General features: G+C 37.9%; 3 protein-coding genes across 5 annotated transcripts; 1 reads left to right on the top strand and 2 right to left on the bottom strand.

Annotated features, from left to right (window-relative positions):
* Positions 1-82: 82 nt before the first annotated feature.
* LOC112165615 lies at positions 83-3,275 on the bottom strand. 2 transcript variants are annotated; one of them, XR_005800737.1, is made up of 4 exons: positions 3,120-3,275; positions 1,140-1,311; positions 845-980; positions 83-221 (listed from the first exon to the last, which is right to left on the bottom strand). XR_005800737.1 is itself a non-coding variant. In XM_024302193.2 (3 exons), exons 2-3 carry the CDS (start codon positions 1,308-1,310, stop codon positions 912-914), a joined length of 240 nt encoding a protein of 79 aa, XP_024157961.1. In that variant the 5' UTR covers position 1,311; positions 3,120-3,275; the 3' UTR covers positions 632-911. The 2 variants fall into 2 exon arrangements, 1 of the variants encoding a protein (XP_024157961.1); XM_024302193.2 differs by lacking the exon at positions 83-221 and having other exon boundaries at positions 632-980.
* LOC112165613 (quinone oxidoreductase PIG3) lies at positions 119-5,859 on the top strand. 2 transcript variants are annotated; one of them, XM_024302190.2, is made up of 7 exons: positions 119-254; positions 3,691-4,063; positions 4,352-4,531; positions 4,670-4,751; positions 4,826-4,933; positions 5,040-5,198; positions 5,403-5,859. In XM_024302190.2, exons 2-7 carry the CDS (start codon positions 3,812-3,814, stop codon positions 5,597-5,599), a joined length of 978 nt encoding a protein of 325 aa, XP_024157958.1. In that variant the 5' UTR covers positions 119-254; positions 3,691-3,811; the 3' UTR covers positions 5,600-5,859. The 2 variants fall into 2 exon arrangements, with proteins under 2 accessions (XP_024157958.1, XP_024157959.1); XM_024302191.2 differs by lacking the exon at positions 119-254 and having other exon boundaries at positions 3,475-4,063; positions 4,826-4,924.
* Positions 5,860-5,903: 44 nt separating this feature from the next.
* Positions 5,904-10,963, bottom strand: LOC112165610 (beta-galactosidase 8). Its single transcript, XM_024302187.2, has 19 exons — positions 10,671-10,963; positions 10,441-10,536; positions 10,217-10,329; positions 10,021-10,087; positions 9,812-9,904; positions 9,567-9,710; positions 9,307-9,395; positions 9,071-9,176; positions 8,888-8,975; positions 8,692-8,810; positions 8,381-8,545; positions 8,022-8,203; positions 7,831-7,937; positions 7,572-7,681; positions 7,290-7,397; positions 7,052-7,162; positions 6,760-6,977; positions 6,320-6,650; positions 5,904-6,203 (listed from the first exon to the last, which is right to left on the bottom strand). The coding sequence occupies exons 1-19, from the start codon at positions 10,845-10,847 to the stop codon at positions 6,093-6,095; spliced, it is 2,535 nt and encodes an 844-aa protein (XP_024157955.1). The 5' UTR covers positions 10,848-10,963; the 3' UTR covers positions 5,904-6,092.
* Between the last annotated feature and the right edge of the window lie 1,168 nt (positions 10,964-12,131).

Genomic DNA, 12,131 nt, shown 5'->3' with positions numbered 1-12,131 from the left:
ATAGCACTGCTTACAGAAGTAGCAAGGGTTCTTCAGAGCATATTTGTCATCTACAGTCACCTTGGTAGCTCTATGTATCCTACAAACATTACACTTTCGTACATGTAGCTTCAGTTGGAATAACAGTATGGGATAAACTGCACTGCCCTGCACATCCTCCTGATGAAGCAATCGCATGTCTCTAATTACAATGGTGTGCCTGCAGTCTCCCTGGTGACAATCCAGATATATCCAGCACCAAGTCGAAATTTCAGGTCCATAAACTTTGTCTTGTGCATGTCAATAACTCTATAATGAGGCAATTGTACGTGAGCCTTTTATACCTTCCACAACTGCTAGTTATGTTAGCTCCACCTAAAATGGATTCCCACTAGATGTCTCTGCCTGTCTTTTATTGTTTCTATTTTTTGGTCAAATCTATCTCTATCTTAGATGAAAAGAAAACACCAAGCACAGCAAGAACCCAACATATGTTAAATTGGCTCAGCATTCTCAGCTGCGCATCGATCTGCACGAAACACAACCAACATATTGCAATGCGCTTGTGTGTTTGTCAGAATTTGCTGCACCTGAGAATGTTGACCCAATTCAGCATATATTGGTAACACCTTCATAAATTACAATTTCAGTATCTCTAAACTTTTCTTGAAGATATTATGTTTCTTTAGAGGAGTAATTGTTCAAGACTGGTTACAAAATTCGTTGAAATATCATTCAACTACAAGAGAATAGTTGAAAATAATATATCCATAATTTCTCACAGCTTAGGCACTACTACAATCAAAATGGAGAATTACATGTGAACATTCTAAGGTGCAACAATAGAACAGCTTCCCTAACTTACCATCTGCCACCCAATGACTCCAAAGAATCAGACCTTAGTTTTAAGTTTGCTCTCTACAAGACGCGAACTACTTCCTTCCCCTGCTCAGCCTCTGCAAGTGGTAATTAATGCTTCCCATTGACTTGTTTTTCTTGCTCTGTAATAAAGGCCAGATATTTTAGAGACAGTCTTTGAAGAAAGTTTGCTAATTGAAGAAAGGGACAGATTTTAAGCCTAATAGAAAATGATGAGAAAGAAAAGGGGAAAAGAAACTGTGAACATGCAGAACCCACAACAAAGGAAATCTAAAATGTACCTGAGAATCCATGCAAGTACTCAAAAGGTCCTTCTGCCTTACACATTTCTCATCACAGTTGCTGTTAAGAGCCAAGCAACTGAGAAATGTCACCATTTCCTTCATGCAAGGTTTGTGAAAAGCACCAAATTTCTTTGGATTAATGTATATCGAACCTGCTTTGCGACCCATTCTGTGATTAACACAAATAAGTGAGAAAGCAAGAAACTGTCAGGCTCGCCCAATTATAGAAACAAGGATCAGACATACAAATCTAAAGGCAAATAAAATTACAATAAAAAGGAATCACTGGACATCCTTTTATAGTTATGAACCATCCTCAGTATAATACTACATACTTCACTTTTGGATATTGAAGCATACAAACAAATTATTCAAATAATGATCAGTGCATTTCCATCCATGACCACTACCATTACCTTTTTCTTTAAGCTAGCATGACAAGTTTCTCATAAGTGGAAGGCATTTATGCACGAATGTAATTTCCGACAGAGTAGAAAACCTAAAAATGTGAGTTTACACACCTACATGGATATAAATATTTCAGCGAAAAGTGTAAAATGTTGTAATCCATTGCAGTTCAATGCTTCAAAACCCCAATTTGTCCCAAGATTAGCATTCAGCCTCCTCATATCATCTAAAGAAAGACTTATCGTAAACAAGGCGAGTAATCCATTCCGGATCCCTGATTCTGCTGTGTTTTAACTCAATAAGTAAAGAGCAAATAATGTTTGTTTAGAAAGTAATTTTAGCATCATATACTGATTTATACTTCTGCTAAAATCATCACTCATTACAAAGAATGTAAAGAAAATGGAATAAATCTCAACAACCAAAATCCAAAACCATAGTACAATGTGAATGCCCATCAAATTTGCCAATCCACCTCACTGATAAAGGTATAAAAGAGGGAATTTGAGAACTAGAAACTAACTAATACCAAATCCCAAGGCACAGACTAAAAGAATTTGGAATCTCAGTTGTCTTGCACAAAAATGATTTTGTCAGAAAAGGACTTAATCTTCCGGATTTATTAACCCCTAAGAAACTCTCATTATCACATTCACATCTATAAAGTTACCAAAAATCTTTAATCAAAAAACAAATATAATTTTATTACCAACATAAAGTCATATATCCAAACAATCGAGTACCTAACAAAAATGAAACCTCTATAATTTTGACCAAGTAAAAACACTGGCAGATCTCATATAGCTAGTAGTAAAGCGTTGAACTGCAATGGATTACAACATTTTACACTTTTCGCTGAAAATATTTATATCCATGTAGGTGTGTAAACATCATGCAACCGTTTTTTCAAAACATGTGTGATAGAAAAGAAAAACAAACAAATATTCACACAAAGAGTAGAAACATCTGAGAGCTTCCTCCCCAAATCAAGACTCAATAACGCCTTGATAAGTTTTTGTTAAATTAGAACTTGAGCTGCTTGCAACAACAACAATGAAAAAAAGGCAGCTAATGACACGCAGAGAAAATAGTGGTACCTTTAGTATATACTAATGCATAAACTGCAAGAATACTAATGCATATATTCTTTTTGTAATTGACTATATCCAGTTTATGCATAAATTTAATGCATATAGTGGTATGGGTATGCTTTAAAAATAGAATCAAGAGGCATTGTATTTAGGGATAGCTAAAGCAAGAGAGACTGAAAGGGCTGGATGATCATACAAAAGCCATTTAATCCAAAAACCAAACATAATCAAATTCTTTGAAGTAAAGTAATCACCATGCAGGGGGAAAAGAATACAGATTCAAAAATAGAATCAACCACCTTTGAAGAAGCCGTAGAACCACATATTTATAGTAAACTCAATAAGGATGCAATGGGTGGGTATGGAAAAGCATGATTGGATTGGGCAAAAGGAAATTTGAGTAAATAATTTCATTGGGTAGATCGATGATTGCAATGACGAAAGACTAAAAAGGGAAGACCAAATGATCGATGATTACCTTTCACGGGTAGATCGATGAGCCTGTGATGCTGAGGAAGATCGAACCACCTCCGATCTTCACTCTTCGCTCTCCACACTCTCTCTACCGATTTCATCTCCATGCGCATGCGCCTGCGTTCTTATTCATATCTCAATAATGGCAGGACCGTAACTGAAGGGAAAAACTGAGGGTAAAACCGTCATTATACTGTCCGCAACAGTATAGGACGCTTAGTATATAGTAAAATCCAGCTTCAATTCTCACATTACGGTAAACCTCTAGTGTAAGAACAGCTTCTGGATGGTTCACAGGTATGTATGTAGTCCTGAATGCCACTAGTTGAATTTACATAAATTAACTTGTGGATTTCTATGCGCCTTTTTCGACGTTGCAAACGAACAAAATCTTCAACACACAGACCAAGGACAACTAGAGGTGGACATGTAGTTTGAAAGTCTGAAAATGAAATTCGTAATAACAACTCTCTCTCAGTAAGAAAATGCTAAATGAAAAACGATGGTCTAAATTATTAAGAGAAATAGAAAAATCCGAAATATGATCTTAATAACAATGGGACTCATGATCTCAGAAGATTCGTTTAATCATGCATGATTTTGTCATTCCACACGACGCCTCGCTTGTTTTCACTACAAAGCCCGCCGGAACTCAGACACAGACACAGACACAGACACAGTTGAATCTGAAAGTCAATGAAGGCCGTAGTGATAACAGTCCTAGGTGGGCCCGAGGTCCTCCAACTACAACAAGTCGAAGACCCAGAACTCAAAGACGGCGAGGTCCTCATCAAAGTCGAGGCGGCGGCGCTGAACAAGCTCGACGCGTTTCAGAGGCAAGGAGTGTTCGCACCACCTCCGGGTGCTAGTCCCTACCCTGGTCTCGAATGTTCCGGAACCATCGAGGCCGTCGGAGGACACGTGTCACGCTGGAAAGTCGGCGATCAGGTAACATGGGTTGTCTTTAGAAGATTGGATGTAAATCATAAGCCAAATTAAGGTTTTGCTGATGAGTAGCTTAAGTTGATTACATGAGCTCAAAACCATTGATCATGGTTTTGGATTTTGTTTTCATCAGATTTGGAATTTGCTTCATTGATTCGTTGTCATTCGAGTACTAGGGTCTAGTAGTTAATCAGTTACAATCTAAGTTTCCATAAAATTGTTATAATGTAAAATGACCCTTTGTTATGTTCAATCAGGGAAATCAGATTTGACCTTTTTCGGATAATGTAGGTGTGTGCTCTACTTAATGGAGGAGGGTATGCCGAGAAGGTGGCTGTTCCGGCAGGACAGGTTCTTCCGGTTCCACCTGGTATTTCTTTGAAGGATGCTGCAAGCTTTCCCGAAGTGGCGTGCACTGTTTGGTCCACTATTTTTATGATTAGCCGGCTATCTTCCGGTGAAATACTTTTGGTAACTTCCTTATGGAAATGTGGTATATAATCATCACATTGCAAATGCTGTTGTTTAAGTTCCAAGCATCTGTGGTTGCTTTTTCTCTGTCTCTGATGTATAGCTTTGTGTAACCTCTTAACATTGTCGAAATTTTAGATTCATGGGGGCTCTAGCGGAATTGGTACATTTGCGATTCAGATGGCTAAATACTGGGGAGCTAGGGTGTTTGTCACAGCAGGTAAGTCATACTATTGCATATATGGCACAAAACTGGTTTTCTCGTATTTATGTATATTAATCTTGGATCATCAGGTAATGAGGAAAAGTTAGCAGCTTGTAAGGATCTTGGCGCTGATGTATGTATCAATTACAAGACAGAGGACTTTGTTGCACGCGTAAAGGAAGAAACAGGTGGCAAAGGTTTGTTCTATATTAACACCCCATTAGTATTAGTCAAAAAGGATTACTATACCTTTATGAGTTCTTTTCTGTTGCTGTTGTACATGAAAAGTATGTCCATTGGCAGGTGTTGATGTCATCTTGGATAGCCTCGGGCAAGCCTATTTTCAGCGAAACCTTGACAGCTTAAATTTTGATGGGAGGCTTTTTCTCATTGGGACAATGAGTGGCTCTGTCACAGAATTAGATCTCCGTGTGGTGCTTTCAAAGCGCCTTACCATCCAAGGTACTACAATTTTCACTTCATATACTTCTAGTACCACATGCTTTTTGCTCCACAGGTTATTTTGCTGTGCATTTTCTGATATATAGATAATTGAGCAACTACGATAGTTTATCCTGCTAATTTAGTGATGCCTTCCACCGCTCTTTTGCAAAGAGTTGCTGCACCTTGTTTATGATCTGTATCATATTGTTGTTGTGTATGCAGCGGCTGGTTTGCGAGTCAGAAGTCCACAAAACAAAGCAGTAATAATTAGGGAGGTGGAGGACCATGTGTGGCCTGCAATTGTGGCTGGCAAGGTGAAACCTGTGATCTACAAGCATTTCCCTTTGTCTGAAGCTGCAGAGGCTCACCAGTTATTGGAAAGTAGCCAGCATATCGGAAAGATTCTACTTTTTCCGTGATGATATGATTGTTGGGGTGTATTTAAGCAAACAACATGCTTAGACCTCATGAATAAAAGGTTAATGTGCATTTATTGTTTCACTATGTACTGCTGTGCTCTTACATTCTGGGATTAGTCCATCATTCAGTTGTAATTTGGTGCTTCATGCCGTCCCATGGATTTTTGTAACTTTGATTCATCTTAGTAACCGGTGATGATGTATACTGAACTGATATCTATGATTATCAAAGTGAAGATGTGACTGATGCACTGATAATATGGAGTTTTGATAGAAATCATTCAAGATGCACTCACTTGCCTAGTGTAAGAACAATGTCAATTACATTGTCACGAGTAAGGTGCCAAATGAAAATCGTAGTGACTTATCAGTATCAGATCACAGAAACAAATCATATGGGACATCGGTATCAGATCCCAAATTTGAAACACCAAAATCCCATTGCACCTAGGAAGGATCCTTTCAACTGTCTTTGGTGTAAGGCGATGGTCACTCAATTTCTGCAAAGAGCTTGAACAGCTAAACTCTTTAATACACCTGGACAAGGATCACCTAAGGTTTCTGTGGAGATGGTAATCGAACATCCTTCTTTGCCAAGGCAAGCCTGCAAGTTTATTGAAACAAAGTTTTAAGCATGCTTATTTGAGCTTTCTCCAACTCTTACCAAAAAATGCACAAATTCCACATTATAATATAGAAAGAAGAAAAGATTCCTCTTACCTGCTCAACGATTGTTAAGACATCAGCATTGCAAGTTCCCAGAGTGAAAGTGGCACCACAGCTTCCGATAGGAGTTCCATAGCTAGCAAAGTTAATTGAAGTAATGTGCCATCCATGTTCACAGGTCAGTTGAACTTCAGGATTTTGGGACATGAATTCAGAGTTTGGTTTCCAAGAACTGGCAGGCGGAGGATCAGTGTCTGATACATACGCACATATCTCTTGGCCAGTTCGTGTCCTCACAGAGATTTTTGAAGGGTCACCCCCAAGCTCTTCATGGAGAACTAGAAGGTTCTCTCCATCTTGTACCCAAGTACGAGGAATATGGTACCTAAAATCATAATATCCTCATTCTCATTAGCTAAAGTCCTTGTGCAATAGACAAATAGTACATTTTTTATATAGAAATGAAAACAAGCAAACCAATTATCCAATCTTACAGAGTTTGAGCTGGTTGACCACAGTTCTTTAGACATTTATTTGCATCATAGGCTCCCCTGTAGTCGCAAACACCGCTACTGTTGCAACCAGTAGATGGTGAGAGATACGTGGACCAATATCTCCCTATGCTCTGCCCATTAACCCAGGCCTGCCCCTTTCCCATGCTAGCAAGATCTAATGCCAAAGGACCCTTTCCTTCAGGAGCAAGGAATGAAACCTGAGAATGAGGAAAGAACATCAACCCAAGCATGTGAAAGAAAGAACATCGAACTATGCATGCCAATTGTTTACCTTGTACCATATCAAAGTCTGATTAACTGGTGGAGTAGCCCCTGTAGTCCACAGTGAACTATTTGCGAGACTTATGTTATCCAATCCAAGGTATTCCCCTTCCACTCCTACCTGAAAATAAGGAAATATCAAGTATATAATGTGATATCATACTTGTAGCATAAATAGAAAATATATATTTCCAGCGGAAGGATTTTGAAACTCAATATTTCTCATGTAGAAGCTATTAGACTTTAACCTGGTAGGTCCATTCTTCATCAGAAAGATCAACTTTTCCAGTCTCTAAGTCAGCAATAACAACAAAGAAAATTCCTGCTCCTGCAACATCGAACCACGGTCCATAGTTCTGGACAATTACACACAGAGAATAGTTAGTAAACCTAATACACAAATTTTCTGAATGCTATATCAAGAAGCGATGAGTATGTTAAAGAGGATGGTAGATTACTAACAATAAGTTAGGAAATTCCACAAGATCATTTTACATCCATGAAAGTTGACATCAAATAGTAGTATGTACCTGTACACCAATCATCATACTCAACATATCAATGGTATTGTTTCCAGGGTTCAGAGCAACCTTCTCATTAAGGATGAAGCTAGCATCTTCATGGTTACCATATCCAAATCCTGTAAGATAGTGATATTGAAGGTTCTTCTGGATAGAAAGAAGCACAAAAGGAACAGTATATTATTTGAAACTTCTATAGATACATCAGGACTAAAGTTTTGGTGGCAAGTCTTTTACTCCACTACAAATTGATGGGAAGAGTGCCTACCTATAGGCTTTTTGTTTACAAAAACTAGAGCGGCGTGTCCCAGGCTCTCAATATTTAAAAACAGTTCTTTCCCTTGACCAGGTGCAATGTCTTCATTCACATTGATACTGCCAGTATGGTGAAGCACATCAAATGAGTTGTCAGATCAGTACTAGAATACAAGTACGCCGGGGATTTGTTATGTATCATACCTTATTGAGTACCATAAAAAATCACTAGTATCTTTCGTGGTACTTATCTGCTCCAGTAAGCCTGGGCTACTAAATGAACTGTTACTCCAAATACCAACTCTTTCTTTGTACCATCCCCATGAAGATGGTTTCAGTGTTGTGCTGGCAAAAAGAGGATCTCCAAGAGTTTTTTGTGAGACAACCTTCAAGGATGATAATTGTTGTGAGAACAAGTTTCATAAAGATGGCCAATAAAGGCGTGTAATCGTTAATGAGACCTTCAATTATGATCATATAATGGACCGTCTCTCCAGTAGATCTAATACGTATTGAATGTGCAAGATGAAATACTGCATTGCAGTACGAATTACAGGAAGTACCTTGGCGGTGTTGAATATAACATTCTTACAATCTGGAAGGATGCTTACAGACCAAGCTGGAAGGAAATAAACATGTCCGTTGAATGTGACATTTGCATCTGATCTACTTCCATAATTGGCAAGAAAGGCTGCACACTCATTGGAATGTTTATAGTAGATATGCGCCTGACACAGAAAGAAAAACATAAGTCAGAATGGAGTAAGACATAAGATCGATCAAGGGAAAAGACTGGTTAAAACTGAACTAAAAAGACACTGCATTTAAGACCAGATAGATTATTGAAGTTTCTCGATTAAAATACGTTCAGCACCTCTAAATTTACTCCAAGTTGCACTCGAGTGGGATCAGAGCTGATCAGATACTTTTCACAGTGCTTTATTGCCTTGTGCAAATCACGCAGGTGGCCCCATTTTGGCTGTCTAAGAAAACCTGCATGATAAGATGGAGTGCAATTCCTATTAACAAAATGACTAGTAGCATTTCAAACCAATTGCTGGATAGTTTACCATATTCATCTATAGGAGCATCATAATCATAGCTTGTTGCAACCAAAGGGCCTCCAGCTGTTCTCCCGAAGTTGGTCCCACCAAAATACTGCAAGGAAATAAGAGAAATTATATGATGATGACCATGATAATCCGTCTATCAATCATGCTGGAACTACAGAAGCAGAATCCTGCGTGGCTTACCATATAATAGTTTTGAAATGTACCACCTGTTTCAAAAAACCGTGCAACAGCGAAAGCAAGATCCTCAACAGGTCTATAAGGAATTGGATTGCCGAATCCAAGGAACCTATAAATAAGATATGATCTTCAATATTTTGTGTTTCTAAAATGAACAAAAAAGCTGGTTTTTGTTCATATAAATTGTATATAGGCTAATAGGCAAATAGCTACACACACTAAATCAGCTAGATTGTTACCATCCACTGTAATTCTCTGTCCACATCTTCGGTTTATTTGGAGAATTTGGGGCAAACATATCACAATAAAATCCATTGCATGTGTTTATCTGCAGGTAGTTTATGAAAATAATGAAACCTTTGTACAGAAACCAGAAAAGAAAAAAAGTGGTCTAGACGAGATAATTTGGTAAGTTAAAGTTCATGCAATCTTTTAAGAAAAGCAAACTAATCTCCTGAGTAGCAATACCGTTTCATGGAAAATTAAGTAAAACACTCACGATTGGATCAGGTGCATCATCTTGCACACACATCACCCAAGGTACACTTGTATTAAGACTAACAGCAGTTTCTGCAGCCCATTTGACATATAATTCTCCACCAACTCCATATGACCCTTCGACATTTCCATATTCATTTTCAACCTATTAGACGACATATAAGTAATGAGCATATAAGAATTTAAAGTTCAAAGCATGATGTGTCATTTCTGAAACTTGTAGCTAACCTATGAAAGAAAAAGCACCTGAGCAAGAATGATCGGCCCCCCTTGTGATGCAAAGAGATGCTCCTCCTTCATCATTTCAACAATTTTTGCAAGAAAGTGCTTCATTTCATTCTGCATTTGACAAATAGAGAAGTTCCCTTGTTCATAAGACATCAATATAAACCGACTTGAGACTAGTGCATTTGTTGTGAGAAACTATTTCCACTGACAAGAATACATGTACTAACCTTAAAAGGTGCATTTGTAGTACGGAATTGAATTCCGGGAATAAAGTGTAACCAAATAGGAAATCCCCTGCCATAAGACAATGATACCAAAAGAATCAGTAAAATTTTACAACAATATTCCACTAAAGTAAGAAAACTACGAAACTGATGCCATTGTCAATACATCACAAAAAGGTAACACGAAACAGAAACAAACCCGTAGTTCCATTCAGCACAAGCATAAGGGCCAATCCTCAAATGAACTAGAAGGCCAGCTTCTTGCACTGTCTTCACAAATCTCACCAAATCAAACCTGCCTTCAAAGTAGTACTACAACACCAAAAGAAACCATCCACATTAATATGAAGGTTTCTAACTTTAATACCAGGCGCTGAAGTTTCTTTGTAAACTACCAACAACAAATGATAAAGTTATGTATACCTGGCCTTTTACAGGCTCATGATAGTTCCAGAAAACATAACTCTCTATCACGTCAAGTCCTCCTTCCTTGGCCTTATTAATAATCTCCGGCCACACCTGCATTGTACCCCAAAAACAAGTTCAATCCCTTGATCAGTACCATTATGATTGATCCTCTAATAGCCTTTCAAAGTTTCTCAAACAAAACAAATCAGAACCCTTTAATACAGATTTCAGAATTCAGAATTCACCTCAGGGTTGGTTCTAGGATAATGGATAGAACCAGACTGCAAAACCCGCCTCTTCCCATCAATAACCAGTGCTCTATGGTCATATGTCACAGTGGCAGAATTTACTGGTTCAATGAAATAACCCTCAAAAACTATGATCGCAAACAGAACCAATGCCACCCAACTTTTGCTACCCATTATTCAGTTTCACCAAAACAACAAAACCCAGAATGCAAAACACACCACATAAATTTAACCATACAAAACTCTCCGATAAATTCCAAAACCCATAGTGCAGTCTGAGCCTCACATCAAGATGAAAAGAGCATAACATTGGTGCAACTATTATATAGAGACAAACTACACATGAAAGCTATACTGGGTTTTGTTTGCTTGTATTGAAAATGCACAATGTGCTAGGTGCTAGGAGTTAAAGAATGGTACCTGAATGTTTTAAAGAATTAAACAGAGAAAGTGAAATTGACAAGAGACAAAGAAAGCATGCTTTTAGCTGTTGTATTCAATAATTGCTTTTATCTTATCATGTTTATCCAGACGAGATTTACAAAGCTAGTTTTGGAGGGAAGCTGATGGCGCTGGGTTTAAGAATAAAAACAAAGGTTTTGATGCCAACAGAGAACAGCCAAATGAGTCTGCAAAGTTCATGGGAGTACATTCTGAAGAGGTTTGTGAGTTGGGCCAAAAACTGTGGATTTTTGTAAGTTGGGCTGAAACCAAACTAGTTGGAAAAGCCATTGGGCTTCGTGTAGCCTCAAATTTTCTTTTCTGGGCCTATAGTTTCAAAAGTTTCCTCGGATAAGTAGGAATAACCGTCATACTGTACGTAGATAGGGCTGTAAGTAGGCTCGATACAGCTCGTGTTCGACTCGTATTCGGCTCGATTTTAGCTCGTTCGGCTCGTGCTCGTAAGATAAACGAGCCGAGCTTGAGCTCAATATTAAGCTCGACAAAAAAACGAGCCGAGCTTGAGCAAGGATATATTCGGCTCGTCTAGCTCGTGAGTAGCTCGTATTTTCCATGAGTAGCTCGAGCTTGTTAAAACTCGGCTCGTTTGTTAAAGCTCGACTAATGAAAATTTATACTATAAAAATATAATCTTTCTAATCTCAATTCTTCAATTCTTTTTATTACATTCCTTTTCAATTGGAAGAGAATTTGAAAATTTAAATAAAATATATTACAATCAATAACAATATTTGTGCAACAATTAAATCAAACCCTAGCAACCACTATAAAAAGAAAAGAATTGAGATCGGGTAGCCATAAGGTTTTCACTTTTCAAAGTCAAAACGCATAGAACGATTCTTAGAATTTTGATACTGAAGCTATGTTGAAGGCCCCATTCTTATTTAATTAGTTTAAGTGCAATTTTGAGTTGGATTCATCATTTTGAGTTTATTCTAGACAATAAAAGGGATTTATATGATGGTTAGACATCAAATTTGGATTATTATTTTAAAT

This window comes from Rosa chinensis, chromosome 5 (assembly GCF_002994745.2).
Source record: "Rosa chinensis cultivar Old Blush chromosome 5, RchiOBHm-V2, whole genome shotgun sequence".
Taxonomy (NCBI): Eukaryota; Viridiplantae; Streptophyta; class Magnoliopsida; order Rosales; family Rosaceae; genus Rosa; species Rosa chinensis.
This window is presented reverse-complemented; position numbering and strand designations above follow the sequence as displayed.

What these genes read in the sequence shown, in the direction of transcription:
- LOC112165613 (XM_024302190.2), top strand. Translation starts at nt 3,812, where the DNA reads ATGAAGGCCGTAGTGATAACAGTCCTAGGTGGGCCCGAGGTCCTCCAA. An exon ending in CTTCCGGTGAAATACTTTTG is followed by an intron (nt 4,532 to 4,669) that starts GTAACTTCCTTA and finishes TCGAAATTTTAG; the next exon opens with ATTCATGGGGGCTCTAGCGG. An exon ending in TAGGGTGTTTGTCACAGCAG is followed by an intron (nt 4,752 to 4,825) that starts GTAAGTCATACT and finishes TTGGATCATCAG; the next exon opens with GTAATGAGGAAAAGTTAGCA.
- LOC112165610 (XM_024302187.2), bottom strand. Translation starts at nt 10,847, where the DNA reads ATGGGTAGCAAAAGTTGGGTGGCATTGGTTCTGTTTGCGATCATAGTT. An exon ending in TGCTCCTATAGATGAATATG is followed by an intron (nt 8,811 to 8,887) that starts GTAAACTATCCA and finishes CTTATCATGCAG; the next exon opens with GTTTTCTTAGACAGCCAAAA. An exon ending in TTTTTATGGTACTCAATAAG is followed by an intron (nt 7,938 to 8,021) that starts GTATGATACATA and finishes CCATACTGGCAG; the next exon opens with TATCAATGTGAATGAAGACA.
- LOC112165615 (XM_024302193.2), bottom strand. Translation starts at nt 1,310, where the DNA reads ATGGGTCGCAAAGCAGGTTCGATATACATTAATCCAAAGAAATTTGGT. An exon ending in GTACTTGCATGGATTCTCAG is followed by an intron (nt 981 to 1,139) that starts GTACATTTTAGA and finishes CCTTTATTACAG; the next exon opens with AGCAAGAAAAACAAGTCAAT.